We start from the raw sequence: 20,445 nt of genomic DNA, 5'->3' as shown, positions 1-20,445 counted from the left end.
TGAAACAAATGCTACCAGAAGATAATAATTTATTGGATCGTTGTTGTAAGGCCAAGAAGATACTTTGTCCAATAGGTATGAAGTATATCAAAATACATGCATGCCCTAATGATTGCATATTATATCAAAAAGAATATAAAATTTAGATCAGTGTCCAGAATGTGGTGAGTTGCACAACAAGTTGAAGGACAAAAATGGTGATGACAATGACAATATTAGCAAGAAGTGTCCTCCTGCTAAAGTTTTATGGTACTTGCCAACACTTTCAAGGCTCAAGAGACTTTTTGCTAACGAGAATGACTCAGGATATTAGATGACATGCAAATGAAAGAAAATATGATGGAAACAATTTCCATGTAGCTGATTCGTTGCAATTGAAGAAAATTGATTCGTTATTTCCAGATTTTGGCCTCGAGCAAGAAATCTTAGGCTTGGGATTTCCACAAAAGGAATGAACCCTATGTTAATTTGAGTACTAACCATACTTCGTGGCCTATTCTTCTCATGAATTAGAATCTATCTTCTTGATTGTGCATGAAGTGCAAGTAAATATTGTTAAGTACGATGACTTCTGTATCAAAACAACATGAAAACGGCATAAATGTTTATCTAAGTCCCTTAATTTAATATTTAATACTTTTGTAGGAGGAAAGTGTTGATGTTGATGATGCATATTTTGGTGAAAATTTTAAGATGTATGCAATACTATTTTGCACAATCAACGATTTTTTTGCATATGGTAATTTGACTGGATCCAATGTCAAAGGACATAAAGTGTGTCCTATATGTGAATCTAATACTTGTTTTCACCAACTTGATTTTGGAAAAAAAACTGTTAACCTTGGTCATCAGAAATTTCCAAAACCCAATCATCCTTGTCGTAGATTGTGGAAGGCTTTTAACAGGGAACGAGAGTTTGAAATCGCTCATAAACCTTTAATGGGCGATGAAGTTTATCAACAACAAGAACACATTAGTGTTGTCTATGGAAATAATAAAAATGGCCTCATTGAGAGAAATATTTGAAAAAAGTGATTGGTGTTCTTTAATCTTCCATAATGTTCTAGCCTAGATGTAAGACATTGTCTTGATGTGATGCATGTGGAAAAAAATGTGTGTGATAGTTTGATAGAAACACTTATAAACATTCTAGGAAATACTAAAGATAGTAATAATTCCTATTTACATATGGTGTAGAAGGGTATACGACAACAATTAGCTCTAGAAGAAAGAGGAAAAATAACTTATTTGCCTCCGACATGTCACACTCTATCTAAAAAAAGGAAAGAAAAGTTTATGAGAGTGTTTTCATGGCTTTAAAGTTCCTCAAGATTAATCATCAAATATCAAGAAATTTGTATCAATGAAAGATCTCAATTTAATTGGCTTAAAATCTCATGATTTTCATGTCTTGATGCAACAACTTCTACCAGTGGCTATCCGTGACATCCTTCCAAAAAATGTAAGAGTAACTATAGCCAGATTGTGCTTATTCTTCAATCTTATATGTAATAAAGTTCTTGGTTTCAAAAAATTAGACGAAATAGAAGATGAGGCTACAATAATCTTGTGTCAATTGGAGACTTATTTTCCTCTATCATTTTATGACATTATGGTTCACTTACTTATTCATCTAGTCATAGTAATTAGATTTTGTGGTCCAGTTTATTTAAGGTGGATGTATCCGATAGAACGAAACATGAATATCTTTAAGAGTGTGTTTGCGTGAAGCATTTTAATGAGGTAATGTAATGTTTTGAGAGAATTTAAAATGATTTGCACAAAATTTATTGTTTGGATACAAAAATGAAGAATTGTTAAAATGATGGAAATTTATGGTGTATTTTATCTAAGTTAAATTTAATCATTTTAAAATGACACCAAAAACCAAAGAATTTGAAATTCCTATCATACTCCATAGAATGTATTTGTTACTATTATTTCTTCAAATTTTGCAAATTGATCCTCATATTTTCCAAAATTACAAAATTGACCTAAAAAAATTTCAAAAAATTGCAAATTGGTCCTTAATAATTTTTAAAATTTATAATTTAGTCCTTCAATTTTTAAAAATTGCAAATTAGTCTCTACTTTTCAATTTTTTAATTTGGTCCAAAATATTTAAATTTTATAAAAAAAGACCCCAAAAATCTAACAATGATTATCTTAATACTCCATCCAAACAAAAGAATTTAAAAATGAATAGATTTCAATTGAATCATTTGAATTGCTTTGAATTTTAAATTCCTTTAAAATTTTCAATTACCTCATCCAAACACACTCTAAAGGATATATGAAGAATCATCACCGATCGGAAGCTTCGATCGATGAAAGGTATATCGGAGAAGAAGCTGTTTATTTTTGTTCAAACTATTTATCGAGGTAGAGGTACTCAAGGTTTAAATGTTAAGTTAAAGGCTCAAGATATAGTTCTTCAAGCACATTTTTATATATTGAATAAATATGACAAAGTTCAACCTTACAAAGCTACTCACAAAAGATATATGAATAAAAAATATCTCCGAATAAGAGACAAGTGATTGTTAACAGAGCATAACAAGAAATTCATAAGTTTGTTCAATGAAAGGATTTCTAATAAAGATGATGCATCTGAGATAATTAAATGGTTATCGTACATGCCGAAATTTAAAGTGATAACTTGGACTGCATATGATATTAATAATTTTTCCTTTTATACAAAAGCAAAAGATGATTGTAGCACAGTGAAAAACAATGAGGCTATGGTTGATGCCGAATCCCTGAATTTCTTTAGTTCGAAAGATAAGAATCTTATATTGGCATCTAAAGCATTCAACGGTGTCATTAAAGAGATTTTAGAGATTGATTATGTTATTTTATCGGTGCCTTAATTTAAATGCAAATGGATTTTCAATATTAATGGTGTACAAAATGATGAGTTAGGATTCACACGGGTTGACCTTGGCAAGACAACATATATGAAAGAACCATTCATCATGGCTACTCAAGTAAAACAAGTTTTTTATGTGACAGACCCTTCGGACTTAGCGAGGAGATTATCAAATATTTTCCGAGGAAAATACATTCCTTATAGTGACGAAAATTTTGATATTCCTTCCACTCCTTCTTACGCAACACAAGTGCCTATTTCACATGAAGAATTTGATAGAGATGATGTGCATGCTATTTGTAACGATCATCAAGAAGACATATGGAAAAATTAATAAGTAGTTATTTTTAATTCTTTAATCACAATTAATTCTAAGGTTATTTACTAACAAGTATTATTATTTAAAATTATAGATGCTTCAAGTCAAGACACAAAGAGACAAGACACCAAGATACTATTATTTGATGTAATGATGTGTAAATTGTAGGTTTTTTGTGCCATTTTGATTTTGATATAATATGCAGTTTATTGTTCTTAATGCAATTATGTTTTCACGTAATACAATTTTTGGTCTGATATTATTAACAAATGGCTCTACTGTTATTGCAATTAAGATGTAATATTTCTGGTTTGATATGATTCAGAAAAATTCAGGTTAAAAAAATTTGGAATTCTATAAAATAAGAAAGTATATATTTAAAAAAACAAACAATTCCACAACAGTTGTTTGATAAAATTGTTGTTATAAGTAGAGGGCTATCTAGAATATTAAACGATAAAAATGATGTTGCAGGGTATCAAACCCAATACCTTTAAATAATTATACAACCGTTGATAAATAAAACTGTAGTTATAGGTAGAACACTTTCTGGCTTACTACAACAGGAAATGGACCATGGTTACTAACACCAAACTTACAATCACACCCTACCTCACAACGGTTGGTCAACCGTGATGGTATCACTCTCATAACTGTTGTCATATGTGCTTTCCAAAGTAATTAGTTAAGGTCTTAATCGGTTCTCCATCCATAACTTTCCCCATGGATCGTGACCATAAATATCTCAACCTTAGGTTTGATAAAGGATATATTGGCATACCAACAAATAAAAGGTTTTTGGTCGTAACATTGCCGACATCGTCTCATGTATTATACTTTTTGAAAGTACAATTGGCGCCCACCATGGGTCCTTGTAAAATTGTCATGTGACTCAAGTGGAGAAGGACTCAAGTTGGTTATGGTCTTCCTACCCTGTTTAAAAGTGATCCTTTAGTCGAGTACATTCCCCTCGGACTTAGGTTTCATAGGCATTTTGACCAGAAAGATTGTTCTGTGGGGGAGATGGTTAGTTGGGAGGATCTGTCGTGGATTTGGGATCTCAAGTGGAGAAGGACGTGTATATTCGAGCATGAGCAACTGCTCATAATCTAAAAGTCTCTAGCCTTAATTCCTCGACATCAGTTTGGAGTCAAATTTTGACATCAAATTTTAACATACGAAGAAGCATCTTTAGCATCAACAGACACAAATGTAGAAATCCCAGAGGAGGTTTTGTTGGAACAACTTTTGTTCATCAACTAATACTTGAAGTTATGATGATAACAAGTGCTCCTGTAGGAAGAATAATTTTGTTCTCTAATGGTTCTCAAAGTCCATATCTAAAATAAAGCAACTCTGACTCTGAAAAAGTTAAGTTGGAATGCACCTGATGCTGATCTAAGTATGTAACACCCCAATTTAGGTTATTTTATTTATTTAAATTATTTATGAATTTTGTGTATTTATTTAATTATTATATGGTGGTAATTAAATAAATAGGGGTGATAGTAAAGGTGTGTGACATTATGGTGGGAGTGTGGAGAGTAATTAGAGGAGGAAAGAATAAATTAGATTTATTTTATTAATTGAAATAATGTTTTATTTTTATTATTTAAATAATATAATAGGATAAAGGAAAAATATGAGTTTGTTGAGATATTGAGGAACAGGTGGGAGTTAGAGAAAAAAGATGAGGGTAAGGAATGAATATCCTAATGAGGAATTAAGTTTTATTTTAAAAAGGGAGTTGAGGGAAAGAAGTTAGGTCAGTTCGTAGAATTGTTGAGAAAAAGAGAAAGAAGAAAAAGTTTGGGAGAAAGAGACTAGAGCTTGAAGAAGGAAGAACATCCATTCTAATCTGAATTTAGTTTGGCTATTAAGAATCTAAGGTAGGGGAGAACAACCTTAATAAAGGGTATGTGCATGAGGGATAGGGTAGAGGAGTTCTTAACCTTCAATAATGTATTTTATATTGATTAAATATGAGTTTTTGGTATTGTTATGATGTTGCTGGCTGAATAGATGATGAATTTTTGTGTATGATTATGTGTGATTTTATTGTTTGAAATTGAAATATTTTCCACCAATATTGAAGGTCGAAGCTTCGGGGTTAACATATTTTCGAGAAAATTGAGAATCATGTATGTTGAATTGTTGTTTTACTCATCAGATATCTATAGTACGTCAAATTCTGAGACCAGGGTTTTTAACAAAATAAAAATCAGTGGTCCGAAAGGCCTTTAACGATGAGAAAATGCAGAAATTCTGCATTATGTAGTTGGGAGTCGACACACACATCGTATGGGTCAACCCATACTGATTCGTTTGAAAATTCGGACTTCCTGTCCTTTTGGAGTCGACACATAAGTCCCATAGGTCGACACATAAGTCCCAAAAGTCGACACATGCTCCCTAGTCTCATACCCCAAAATTTGCCATCCGCATTTCATCCTCAATGATTCAAGGTTCAAGGGACTGTTCAAAGCAACATTCTCCTAACCGAGGGCCTCTTAGATTAGGGTTTGTACTTTATCAAAAGAGTTTGAATCTCTAAGGCCTCAAATGGATCTCAAGGTGTCTCATACATCTAAAGGTATCTCCATGTCAATTATCAAGCTTCTATTTGACGGATTTGCTCACTCAATGGCTCAAGTGATCAACAGTCGACTAGTTTGACCTAAAAGTTAACCATGGTCAAAACAGAGTCAAAACTCCTGACTTTTGGTAAACATCAAGGATTTGAGGCGACATCTATCATTTGATCAAAGTTGATCATGATCCATTAATAAAAACTCTGAAATGAACAAATGCAAAGGTTCAAATTAGGGTTTTTATAGGAGAAAGTCAACTCAACTTTGACTGGTCATAACTTTCACATGGAGCATCAAAAATTTCCCAATCAAAGCCTATTCTAAAGGAAATTTCATCCTCTACAACTTTGATGTTGGGCCCAAGATCAAGAAATGCACCATTTGGGAGATATGGACAAAAACATTACAGGTCCTTTTGAAAGTCAGTCAGAAGTCATCTTTTTCAAAAGCTTATAACTTGAGCATGGAAGCTTCAATTGAAATGTAACCAAAAAAGTCATTTAGAGGATTCTTTGAGCTTTCTAAAAAGTCCTAGAATGCATTCATATGATTAAAATTGAGAGAGATACACATGGTTGAAGTTAGGCGATTTTCAAGATATGCATGAAACCCTAATTGCCCAAAACTTTTTTTTTGAACTAATGGGCCTAATATTTTCATTTCAAACACATCCATGACACATATAAGGGCCTATATATCCATCCCCACCCTTTCATGATTTTATTTTTTATTTATATGGATTTTTATTCATTTAAATACTAAATAAATTAAGGAAAATATTAAAATAAAAGAATTAAATTGCATGGATCTTGTTTTAATCACATAAAGGCCCAAACAATACCATAAGGAGGTCCAAATTTCGTTCATATGTGAGGGGGAGGTTTTAGCCAAAATTAGAAGGAAAATATCATGGATATTTATGCAAAAATTCCAAGAGATCAAAACTAAAGTCTAAGCCCAGAATTTTAACCTAATTCTATCTCTCATAAAAGGAAAAAGAAATTGTGGTGGCAAGGAGGACGAAAAATAAATAAAGGGAGAGGAAACTCTAGGGTTTTCGCGGTTCCAAAATATCAAGATAGTGGAGATTTTTGTTTGCATCATTACAGCCGTTCTCACGGCCTCTCCTTCGTCCCAATGGATTTCTAATTCATTAAAGAGTAAGATTGGTTGGATGTACTGGTTTTATCACCCCTAAAACTCGTCTTGCATCTTCTTCATGTTCATGCATATTGTTGATTTCGTATACTGATTTTTATCGTGTTTAAATAAAGTCTAACATCATATTTGAGTTTGTAATGGTATTTAGAAGCGATTGATGCTGTTGGTTCGAAGCTTTGGTGCAGATAACACGAACCACCATGGCTAGGGCACCAAGCTCCCTTGCTTCGGCTTCTTAGCTACAGGCCGATTCAGACCAAAATACTACCATGTTCGTGTTCAGGATACGATTTGAGATTGTTCTGGGTTATTCTCGTTTTCTTTTCGCTTCGTTTTTACAGGTTTAAGGTTTTTAGGTTTTCGCTACGAAACTTAGTTGCAGAAATCGCAGCTAATGGGAAGGTAAACCGTAGCAAATCTAGGGAAAGATGATGATGAATAGTGCCCAGACCTGGATGGCATGCGTGTCTCTTGCCAATTCGCTGGTCAACATTCTTCTTCTCTTTCGCGCAACAGGATTGGCCAATTCGCGCATGATGCTGGGGTCCACGCGCACTATGATCTTTGGTCTTGATGTTTTGTTTGATAATTATTTTCTAGGGATACACTAATAGCGATTTGGTTTAGTTCAGGTGGTATGAGCTCATTGATTGGAACCTCACGAGCCAGGCGTGAGGAATTAATTTTTTCTCTCTAATGAGTTTCTTGCAGATCCGGTGTTACACTCTCTTGCGCGCACATGCTAAACCTTGCATCAAGGCCCTTGGATCCTTATCAAGATGGATCTAACGCTCATAAGAACGCAACTCTATGGATCTCCTTCAAATTTCAAATGTACAGGATTACTCCCAGGTTTTTTATCTAATATTGTTATTTATATTGTTTAGTTAAATATTTAGATTAAAGATTAATAGTTAATTTAATTTAATTAATTTTAATTTAGATTAGTATTAATAAAAGTAGGATTAGGATTTAGGATTATATTATTTCCTCCGATTATTTGATTATGTCGATTATTCGACTTAATTTATTTAATTAATATTAATTATTATAATCATAATAAAAACCCTGTAAAGGCTATAAATATTAGGGTTTTGCCCAATCCCATTGCCATTTAACAAAATAATAATCCTCAACTAATTCTCTCATCAACCCGACTAAATCTATTAGTCGCATTAGACGAGAGATAAAAAATACATAAAATTAAAATACATCTTAATTTGCTGCCCACGACGATCAATCTATCGATCTGAGTAACCAGCAATGCCCCTTAATCCGTTAGCTATACTGACCAAATCTATTAGTCACCGCATCTAACGGTGCCATATCAAATCAGGGTTGTATGCCAAACCTCTAAAACACACTAAACCACGATACTACGGATTTTCATCCTTTTTTTTCAATCAGGCAACTCAAAATGCCTTTCAAATCAAATTCAAAACTACGATAGGCCATTCAAGAGGCCTTCAAACCATATCATATCAAATTCAATGGCGTACAACCCTGTGCCCGAACTACGTTGACTCTGATTCTCCTTAAGGAGATACGTAGGCACTTGGATAACCAAGGCGAGTCCCCCTCCCTAAAATCTTAATTTTCCCCCTATTCAATTCCTTAGCTATTAACCTTAACTTTTAGCCATAAAACTTGACCCTTAGATTCAAAGCCAATAGGAAAGGGTCGAGGGTTCCTAACACCTTCCCTCGACCTGATAATAATAACTTACCCCGATCTCTTAACTGCGTGGGGTTTCCTATTCGCCCTTCAGAATAGGTGGCGACTCTAAAAAGCTTATTTTTAGGACAGGTTGCTACACCTAGTAGTCGACATATATTGGGCAGAATTTGAAAAAAATGTCATTTTAACTTAAGTTGTATTCCCCGACGATTTTGGCCATAACTTTTGATCCGTAAGTCCAAATGAGTTTTCGTTTGAAGAATTGGAAAATGAACGCGAATTACTATCAATAGAATTGTTATCAGGGGGTGAATGTGTATTGATAACCTGAGTTATGTATGTGGGTTACATGGGTTACTGATGTTATGTTGGAGATGATGAGTACTAATGACTTTAAAATTATTTAATAATTGTGTTGCGCTGATTTCACTTGTGTTTTGCATTTGTGACTGTGCTTGTGTGGTAATCCCAAGAGTGGATTATGAAGGTTGTCAGTGCATTATGTTAGGATCAGAGAAGGGTCTTAACGCATTGACCTTGACATGTATGATTCATGCATCATCTGAGTTATGTCAAGAGGCATGTCCGCTAGTTATAAAATGAGACTTATGACTTGTCCCGAGCTCAGACAGGGGGTTTATGGGTTTAGAGAGGTGACCGGGTTCCTGAGATAACCAAATATTGAGTTGGTACGACATGCATATGCATCAAGTTACATAGTTGAGTTGCATTATCTTAATGAGTTGCATGTCTAATATCTATTTATGTGTGATTGTTGATTTGGGCGTGAGGATGTATTATGACATGATGTATGCAGTTATCTGTAGAACATGTAAGTATTGATACCCTACCTTGTAGTATGTACCAGTTACTTTATTAATAAGATTTCTTATCCCTTTGTTGTTTTTGTGGTCTGTGCTCCTCTTGGAGTATAAATAAGTAGGTAACTGAGTAGCTTTTTAGAACGGGAGGATGGAACAAGGTTTTTCTTCTTTCCTTTTTGTTTTGTGTTTTCTTAGAATAATGTTGCTCTGATCTGTAATACTGGGTCGGTGCAAAAAATTGTTTCCTTTCATTTAGTAATGTTATTTTAGAGAGTTGGAAGTGATACTCTCGTCGTTGTGATGACTATGTTGTTTTGAGGAGATTTTTACCGTATTTGTTTAGTTTTAATAAAGTATTTTATGAGACTTATATGACTTTGCAAAGCACGTTTACCTTTATGATTATGCTGCAAAGATACCCTAAGTGAAGGTGAGCATGCGATGACATGCATTGAATGTCTTATTATATGATCACGTGTTATAGAGCATATGTATTTGATGTCGAGTAACATCCTAAGTGTGGTATATATATATATATATTGTGTATGATTTATTTCATCATAATAAGTGGGGGGTTTTAGGGTGTTACAAAGTACATGTTGAATCTAGATATTAGCGAAATCTGAAGACTAGCGAAGTCTGAAGGTTAAAGTTATGAAAAGCAAGCAAAATCTGATGAAAGAGAATGACTTTGAATTACGAACAAGCTTCATTACTATTTATTAGAAGCCTCTGATTCAAAGGAATAATGTTTGAAAGAAGATCTTAAAGAAGCAACAAATCTAATTCAGAATCTGGGTTATCAAGTTAATGCATCTACAAGAATATGTCCAGAAGACATCTGTGATAGACTCTAACTCTCGACGAATCTGATATCTCAAAGCTCCAAAGAGAAACTCTGATCAAGCTTTATCATAACCTATCAAAAGCCTCTGACTCAAGAACTTCAGTGTGAAGAAGAAGACAGTGACTCTGACCTCTGATCAAACTTCATCTAATTTTATTAGAAGCCTCTAAATCATGAAGATAGCTATGAAAAGATTTTGTGTAAAAATATTATTAAAGTACATCATCACGTGACTACAGTATAACATCTTATCCACTACCCTGGAAATCAGGATAAAAGACTGTACATTGTACTGCTGACACGTCTCATCATAGTGATGTTACCGCCACTATACTTTTGTTCTATTTAATGTCTCCAACATCTATCTACTGTGTGGATACTTTATCTCTCTTTCTCCAAAGGATTTATTGTCTTTATCTATTTTTAAAAAATTGGACCATTGAAATAGAAGAAGAATTATGTAACAACAATGTAGACAATACATACACCAAAGAGTGAGACACAAAGAAAAAGAAGAAGAAGCAGCACAAAGAATAAGAAGAAGTCTCAAAGAAGAAAAAGACACATACTAGAAGAAGAAAACATGTGTACCACTTCATGAGAGTAAGAAAAGAGTTCTTCAAAAGAAGATTTGCATTGAAGATTTACACGGAGCAAAAGAAGCATATTAATACATAGCAAATGGAATAAAAAAAGAATATTCAACAAGATGTAAAGGGCAAGTGTTAAGAATATCTTTAAGAACATTAAGACAGAAAAACTTAGAGCTTTATGTTTTAAATTATTTTAAGTGTTGTCTGTTAAGCTTAAATTTTGTGTAATCAGCTTTTTGTAGAAGCAATCATGTATATACAAAAACAATGTATTTAACCAGTTGGTTAATTTCCTTTAGGGACCTAGTTAGATAAAAATCCTTGAGAAGTGAATAACAGTTGTTGTTGAGGTTTTCCTTGAGTGACTAAGTTTAGTCAGAATACTCGAGATGTCATTGACAGATTTTCTTTGAGTTGTAATTCCTTGAGGGACTAAAGGTTTAGTTAGGATCCTTGAGAAGACATTGGCAGATAGTCTTTGCGGTTGTAATCATGGAATTGATTATTGGATTAAGTCTTTGTTGATATGGAAAAATCACTCTGGTGGGAGGACTGGACTAACCTAGCTAACGGTAAACTAGGATAAAATACTTGTGTATTTTATTATTGTTGTTTACTTTGTGCATGAGTATTGTTTGAAGTTTAGGAGTTCAAAAAGATTAAATTCTAGAAACCCAATTCAAACCTCTTTCACGTATTTCATTGAACCTTCAATTGCTATCAGAGCTCTGGTTTGAAGGTTTAGTTGATGAGTGTCAAGGATTAATTGATGAACCAAAATTGTTACAATAGTAGTCACTCGTGAGCCGTGACTTAAACCTCCTTCAAGACGTACCAACATAAGTGATCTACTTTTTTTCAACTTCAAATCATCGCTAAACTCAAACGTCAACTACACATTTACATCAATAGCTATGTATTAGTGTTTATATAAAGTAATATCGAATCGATGAAAATTAAAATTAATACCTGAACGTCTATCCATATGCTCTTTTTCACATTGTCTATTACATCTTTACAATCATTTATCAATATACTAACTTTGCTACGTCTAAGGAACACAACATAACTCTTTACAAGTGAAGAATAAGGACCATCAAGAATTGTATATGCGCCTTTAAACTCGACAAGAAGTCTGATACACGACTTGTTGACTTTTAATAACTTAGCTGTCATTGTGGCCCTTCTTTGTTTTTTTCTTCCTGTTCTCCGCCTACAGATTGATAATCATTTGTACTGGTTTCATTTGTATACGTCTTCGTCGCTACTAGATGAAGAAGAGGCAATCTATCAAGACATAAAACAATCAACATCAAGACACAAATATCATCAACAATAACATCATCAACATAATGACATTATCAACAAGAGTGGCGTCATCAACAACAAATACATAAGCAATAATGACATCATAAAAAATAATGGGTAAAAAACAATGACATCAACAACAACAAATACATTAGCATCAATGGTATTATCAACACAATATGGCATCAACAAAAGCAATGACACCATTAACAACAATGGCATCATCAACAACAACAAATGCACAAGCAACAATGGCATCATCAATAAATACATAAACAACAATGGCGACATAAATGGAAAATGACAGCAGTGTAGATGCATGGGGAAAACGTTCATGAACCAGAAACGTGACGAATAAGAAAAGAATGTTGTCAGAATCTTTGAGTTCCTCCTCGACAGCTAAACCGAAGGTAAGTCAAGAACGAAGAAACAATGTCGGCTCCTTCCTCGACAGTACGAAAGCACAGAAGTTGGTTAAAAATGTCATTTTTTCTTCAGGTTAAAAATGGTGTTGTACGTTACGATAAGGTTGAAACTTATTTTGTTTCGTTAAGGTTGAAAATGATGTTGTTTGGTCAGAGTTGCAAATGGCGTTGTTTCATCATGGGTTGAAATGACGTTTTTCATGATGAAAATGAAAATATGAAACTGAAGAGACAAGTTAGCTAACTTTATTTCCTTAAAGTGAATAAATCATATCACCACAATTGTTTATTACAACCGTTGGGATATATGATAAAATTTTATAAAAAATTTCCAGGTTTTAAGCATTTAAAATTTTTAAAAATAATGAAAAATATATTGAAACGGGTTTTTAAACAATCGTGGTGATATAAGATTTACATTAATGATATTTTATATAAAAAAAAGTGCCAGGTTTTAAGTAATTATAAATTAACAATGTTAAATTTATAAATAAAAAAATATATTAGCGCTGAATTTAGAGATATCACCAAGGTCCTTCGAAGGACCGTGGTAATGGTGGCGTCATTGTATGTACTTTTTGTAGTAGTGCTTGATCACATTTGATTTTGTTGTTGCGTGAAAATGGTGATGAATGTATGAAGAAGATGAAACATGGTGGTGGTGGTTTCTGCACCTATTCCTATGTACGTATTAGTGACGTGAATATCACGTGACAAATTTGTGACATAATTTTTACGTGGCAACAAATTGCCACATATATGCACTCCTGTGGCATGTTCGTTCACGTCGCTAATTTATGGTTTGTGACATAATATTGTTGTTTGTGGCGTGAAAATCACGTGGATGATGAGTGTTTTTTTTTTAAATTTTAGACGATTTGAACACAATATTATTGCATCCGTAAAAATCAACTATGATCAATGGTGGATACTTGAATAAAAAAAAACCCTTCAACATATTACAAATTACATTTTTCAATCCTTTTTCTCAAAAAGAATATAACTTTCACACGATGAAACAAGCTAGAAAGATCATGAATACAGTAACAATAAAATAGAAATGCTTAGTTTTACGAACTGTAAAACTAAGAATTGCAAGGAACAAATCTCCACCTCTCTTAACTACCCCTACTCTTGTGATTTCCAACAAAAAAAAACCATATTCATTATTCTTTAACCCATTGATTCTGGTACTTTGTTTTTCCAAAAGACTTAGTAATAAACATGGGTGTTTGGTGACAAATTGCATCTTTTTTGTTGCTCTTGATCTCTTCAATGTCCAATTACCTACGGGCTATAGCTCTTGTTCCTTTTCTAATTAATTTGTTTAATAATTATGAATTTGTCAATTTTCTTGACTCTAGGAAATCCTTTTTCTTGGGTTCTCTGGTGGACACATACGCAAGAAAACTACCAAAATCTGTGTCCATGTAACGCTTTGGATTCTCTTCATCAATGAGTTTTTGCGACGGTTTTACAATGCAGTTAAAGGGAAGACTATGTAGCGAAGCGATAGATATTCTACTCTTAACTTCGTTCACCAAAACCCTGTGTAATACACTCTTGTATTTTCCGTTGCTAAATATCTGAAAATAAATAATACCACAAAAAATATAAGTATAAGACAAATCACAATTATTTCTTTGATTTAAATTTTTTTTATTTACAGTTGTACGCAGAAGATATCTGATTTATATAAAAAAAAGACGAACTCTCATGTTTGTCTTGATTAACATTATGGGTGAACATATTACCTCTAAATGATCGCCAATGTTGATGACGAAAGCGTTGGGAATAGGTTGAACAGTGAGCCATTTGTCTTGAAATTGAATTTGCAAACCCTCCACTTCATCTTGAAGAAGTAATGTGAGGAAGCCATAATCAGAATGAGGGTGCATTCCTAGTGTTAGGTCTGGTTCAGGACATGGTGGATAGAAATTGGTCACCAACATTTGGCTACCATTGTCCAATTCATTCATAATATTATTATTATTATCATTATTGTCCTTTTCTTTTGTCATCTCTTCTTGGTTGGCTTCCACAATTCCTAAACTTTCTAGGATAGCTTCCATTATTGTCATGAACAGGTATTTGGTTTCTTTTGCATAGGTGGCAACCACTTCTCTGTCGAAAATAATAATAATAAATTAAAAAATACACTCACATCACACATTTTGTAAGTGAAAATAAATAAAAATTATTCGATTTAGAGATTAGGCAAATAATACTCTCTCTGGTCACAATTATTAATAAATATTCTCTTTGAAAATTTATTAAATAATTGATGTATCTGAGCTATATAAAAATCAGATGAACTTTTTTCGAAACACTTACTGAAAATCCGTTGGAGAAGAAGGCCAATGAAGAAGAAAATCAGGCAAAGGATTACAAATGAGTTTTAAGAAATCTCTCCAACAAAACACAGAGTCTTTTGTTTGACTGAAACTGGTTCCATATCTCACAGCTGCTCTCATATCAGTTGTCATGTACTTAGCTCTCTCCTCAAATGGAAGATCAAAGAACCTTGCTATCACATCTATCATGCACCTTGTTATATCATCTGATATTGAATGATTCACTAGCTGCATCAATAAAATGTAATATCTTTCAATTGATGTCACATTCAAGAAAATATATACTTCAACATGCATGAAGATTTGTATTATCTTTTCTAATTATTTTATTGTTGTACTATTTCATTAAAAAAAAAGTGAATTATTAGTGATAGAATTATAAAATGATATAGTTATTATAATATCTCAATCTGAATCTCACGTTGTCACTCAGTCAATTCATTGATGGTTGTTTGATCAAAATCAGACAATTCTTATATCAAACTTGATATTTAAATTGTCTGATTTTAATGTAACAACTATCAATGTAACTGACGACGACGTAACTTCACGAGGTTCTGATCACACACAATTGGCTATGAATTTTGTACCTGGAAAAATCCATATTGTTCACAAGCATTGGCTAAGCATTGAAGAGCTTGTGGCCTATTTGGACCAATAAGATCAGCAAAATCAATGATAGGTAGCTGAAGATTTTCCTTGGGACAATTGGAATCATTCGTACTAGTGGTGGGTCTTTCTGAGGCTGGAAATATATATTTCTTTGGAACTTTGTGAAGATAACCTTTTTCATACAAATTCTTCACTCCTTTATGATATTCACTTTCTATTGTATGATCATCTTCACTCTTTTCATCACTAATTGCCATCGCCGGAGACATTGACATACAATACGGTAATTAAAGTAACTTCTGAAATAAATAAGATATATCAAAACTACTGATCGAAACGATGATAGATAACAAAGAACATATGTGTAAAATTCCGACACTTATTTTTAAGAAAGAAGCTTTATTAAAATAATTTGAAGAATAGACATACAAATTTTCAATATTTTTTTAAATAAAATATTGAATTTATTTTACATATGTTCTTAGAATATGAACTCGACTTTCTAATTTTATAATATCAGAAAACCGAGTTCATTGACAAAAATATACATGCATGCAAATAACATGAGATAAAAGATATGTTTAATTTTATGCAATTCTTCTACAATAAGTGCACATACTATTGACTCAAAAAAAGGTATATTAATATGCTATATATGAATAGAGATATTCCCAATACCTTGGTTGAGAATAATATATAGAGAAAGTGAGAAATTGAGAAAGAAGGTTGATTAATGAATGTTGATGTTATGCTTAATTTTGATGTATATATAATGGAAAAGAAAGTTGCAAGTTTTGATGAAACCACTTTTGAGGGTTTCCAAAACCAGAAGACTGATTCAATTCCATTGATTTTTATAGTCAGTCCAATATTTAGTAACATAACAAAACCGTTGACAAAGGTTGAGTCATACCACGAGATCCATTACACAAAGACTGCATCCATCTTTTTTTTTTTTTTTTTTTTTTTTTTTTTTTTTTTTTTTTTAAACAAAAGAAGATATCATTAAAGAAAAAAGAGATTACAAAGCACAAGGGGGGGACCAAGCCAAAAACCCCTTAATTACAAATTCTATGTCTAGGAGAGCCTTCCTTGTCCAATAAGTAATCTCTCTTGATATCCTCATGAACAAAATGAAATAAATTAAAATTCTTGCTTTTTAAACCAAGAGTAGCCAAAGAATCCGCACAAAAATTGGCCTCTCTATAGTGGTGAGAGATCATAAAATCCATACCAAGCGTGTAGTTCCAGCACGAGAGCCAACGAGATCGGAATTTCCAAGGCACCAAATCATGATTCTTAAAAACGTTAACAACAAAGGTACAGTCGGTTTCTATCCACAATTTAGAGAAGTTATGTTGCTTAGCTAGCTCAATGGCTTTTAATGCAGCCAAAAACTCAGCATTCTTAGAAGACTCAATGCCAACAAAATCACAAAAGCTCAAGACATGCTCCGCCAAATGGTTCCGGAAGATGCCACCATACGCAGCAACACTCGGGCTGCCAATAGCAACACCATCGGTGTTGCATTTGATCCACCCATCAAGAGGAGGAGACCAATAGATTTCCAAAGTAGCTAACTGCCTTCTAGGATTCAAATTGATGCCAAACTTTTTCAGGAAGTTGAAATTGCTTATATCAGAATTGGAGGCCTTTTTAGAGTTGTTTCCAACTAACTTAGCATGGGCAGAGACCGCAGAGGAACAGGTTTTCCAGCTCCAAATTTTGTCTTCAAAACGGGCTTTATTCCTAGCAGTCCAAATTTGAAAAAGGATGCAAACAATACTGGACTGGATAACAGACTTAGCTTGGGCAGACCAGTTTTGGTTGATGATCCAAAGGCAATCCTCAATGTTAGTAACTACCAAGCTAAGATTAGTAGTAGCAACAAACCAATTCCAGATTTTCTTCGCAAACACGCAGTCAAAGAATAAGTGCTTGGAGGTTTCACTGTCACAAAGACAAAGACTGCACATGGAAGGGAAAAAAAAGCCACGCAAGCAAAGTTGATCATCAGTAGGGACTTTATTGTGCAACAGTTTCCAAACTAACATAGAGTGTGAAGGAAGAGAGTCAATGTCCCAAGGGAAAGCTTTCCACAAACCAGAAGGACAAGGTTTTTGAATACAGTCATAAGCTAATTTGAGAGTTAATTTTCCATCATCAGCATCCTTCCACACGAAAAGATCCTCCACAAGAGATTCAGAAATGTGCACAGTGGAGATCTCGTTCAAAAGGCTAGGCAAGGCTGTTTGAATATTCTGATTTATAGACCAAGAGTTATTAATCCACCAATCTTTCACTTTTGAAGTTAGAGCATAGTGGAATTTATCAGGGATATTGAACTTGCTAGCCAAAGACTCACCAATCCAATTATCAAGCCAAAAGTTCACCTTGCAACCATTACCAATGCTCCACACACAATTCTCTAAAACAGTACCATAGGCCTCTTTTATGCCATGCCAAATGGAAGACTTGATATGATATTTTATGAGTTTTCCATTCCTGTCAACTCTTGCTTTGAGAACATTGGACCAACATTGATTGTTGTTCATAAACTTCCAACACAAATGCAGATTGGTGGCAGAGTTGTACACTTTAAGAGAGGGAATGCCCAGGCCTCCTTCATTAGTTTTCTTGCAACAAGATTTCCAAGCAACGGTAACAAGTTTCTTTTTGTCAATGCTACCACTCCAAATGAAGTTTCTCAACCAACTCTCCAACCTCTTAAGTAAACTTCCAGGCCAATTATAGATGGAAAGGCAGTGTATTAACATGCTGAGAATCACTGATTTCACCAATAGCACCCTGCCAGCCATGGATAGAATTTTAGCCTTCCAAGCAGCAAGCCTAATCTTGATATTATCTGCAATAAACATAAAATGACAAGGTTTAGGCCTTCCAACAAAAATAGGAACCCCAAGATAAGTGAAAGGAGGTTCAGCCCTAGTGAACCCAATGATTTCAGCTAATCTATGATGCCTGGAAGAAGACATTCCACCAGCATATATAAGGGACTTAGAGAGGCTACAAAATTGGCCAGAGTAATTTCCATACTCCAAGAGGAGTTTAGAAATTGCAGTCAAAGACTTGGAGTCACCCTTGCAATAAACCATTATATCATCAGCAAAGAGAGAGTGAGAGGGTAAGAAACTAGATTTAGAAGCTTTAATGAGATTAATTTGATCAGTTTGGACTAAATGAGTGAAACCTCTGCTTAGCACATCTTCTGCTAGACAGAAAAGAAGTGGAGACAAGGGATCACCTTGTCTCACACCATTGGTACAATTGAAATATCCAATCTATTTACCATTGAAGCCTATGGACATAGTAGCAGAATGAAGGATAGCTTTTATCCAGTTACAGAAAACATCATTGAAACCATAGCAATGAAGAGTTTGAACAAGAAAGTCCCAGTTCAAAGTGTCAAAGGCTTTGGCAATGTCAATCTTAAGCATCACATTCCCACTAAAGCTTTTATTGTTAAGCACATTGGTTGCTTCAGAAGTAAGGCAAATGCCATCCCTGATGTTTCTACCAGACACAAAACCTTTCTGCTCTTTAGAAATCAGATTAGGCAGAATAGAGGCTAACCTATCAGCAAGGATTTTGGAAATTATCTTAAATTTAAAGTTAGCCAAAGCAATAGGCCTAAATTGGCCAAGGCTGTTAGCTTCCTTAACCTTGGGTATAAGCACAATAGTGTTGGCATTGTAATTAGGTAAAATCCAACCCTGGGTGAAAAATTGGTTAACAGCAGCAATAACATCTAATTTAATAATGTGCCAGTAATTATGGAAGAAAACACCTCCAAAACCATCTGGCCCAGGAGCAGACTCAGCATTGAGGCTTAAAACAGCATGATGAATTTCATCAGCACTAGGAAGCATAGTAAGAAGGTCATTGGTCTGTTGATTGACAGTAGAGGGTATGACCTTAGTGATAAGATCAGTCTCCTGCATAATAAAATTTTGATTGAAAAGCTGCTTGAAGTGGTTAACAATGTGATTCTCTAAAGTAGTCTTGTCAGTGACAACATCATTGTTGATGACAAGAGAGTTAATCAAACTAGTTTTCCTTCTAATTTTGGCATAGGTGTGAAAAAACCTAGTATTACGGTCACCATGAGCCTGCCATTTAATTCTGGATTTTTCCCTCCAGAATTCCTCCTCTATGTTAAGAGCAGATTCAAGGTCATGCTGGGCCTTTGTTTCTTTGATCTGAAGCAGCTCATTGTAACCATTAAGAGCTATCTCAGTCTGCACAGAATTAAGCTCCTCCTGAGCATTGGTCACCCTGGATTGGACATTACCAAAAGAATTCTTGTTCCAGTCCTTAAGTCTCAATTTTAATAACTTAAGTTTCCTATCAAGGACATACATGGGACAACCATAAATTTTAGACTTCCAAACATCTTCAATGATCTTACTACAGTCATCATTCTTAGACCAGATTTTCAAAAATTTGAATTGAGAGATGAAGGAGCCAGTCTCAAGGTTAATGCCATACAACAAAGGATAGTGGTCAGACCTAATTTTGGGCAAAGTATGACAAGTAGCAGAATTACATAAGTTGAGAAGCTCCATGTTACAGATGACTCTATCCAGTCTTTTCTCAGTTCTTTGCCTTCCACTTCTGCCATTACACCAGGTAAAAGGACTACCTAATGTAGGCAAATGGATGAAATTGTTGGAATTAGACCAGGTAAAGAAGTCATTGATAGGGGTCCTGGCAGGAGTGTGGCTCCCTCTGTATTCCTCAGCACTAATAATGGCATTAAAGTCCCCAATAAAGGACCAGGGGATGTTAGAGCTAATGTTACTAAGCCTAAGCCAGAGATTCCTCCTAATGAGGTAACTAGTGGA

General features: G+C 34.0%; 1 protein-coding gene across 2 annotated transcripts; it reads right to left on the bottom strand.

Moving 5' to 3' along the window:
- Positions 1–13,568: 13,568 nt before the first annotated feature.
- LOC131612531 (probable 2-oxoglutarate-dependent dioxygenase SLC1) lies at positions 13,569–16,343 on the bottom strand. Of its 2 annotated transcripts, XM_058884308.1 has the most exons (5): positions 16,259–16,343; positions 15,559–15,879; positions 14,949–15,196; positions 14,369–14,738; positions 13,569–14,200 (listed from the first exon to the last, which is right to left on the bottom strand). In XM_058884308.1, the coding sequence occupies exons 2-5, from the start codon at positions 15,853–15,855 to the stop codon at positions 13,949–13,951; spliced, it is 1,167 nt and encodes a 388-aa protein (XP_058740291.1). In that variant the 5' UTR covers positions 15,856–15,879; positions 16,259–16,343; the 3' UTR covers positions 13,569–13,948. The 2 variants fall into 2 exon arrangements, with proteins under 2 accessions (XP_058740291.1, XP_058740292.1); XM_058884309.1 differs by lacking the exon at positions 16,259–16,343 and having other exon boundaries at positions 15,559–16,050.
- Between the last annotated feature and the right edge of the window lie 4,102 nt (positions 16,344–20,445).

This window comes from Vicia villosa, linkage group LG6 (assembly GCF_029867415.1).
Source record: "Vicia villosa cultivar HV-30 ecotype Madison, WI linkage group LG6, Vvil1.0, whole genome shotgun sequence".
Classification (NCBI taxonomy): domain Eukaryota; kingdom Viridiplantae; phylum Streptophyta; class Magnoliopsida; order Fabales; family Fabaceae; genus Vicia; species Vicia villosa.
Note: the sequence above shows the minus strand (reverse complement) of the source record. Positions and strands in the feature narration are given on the sequence as shown.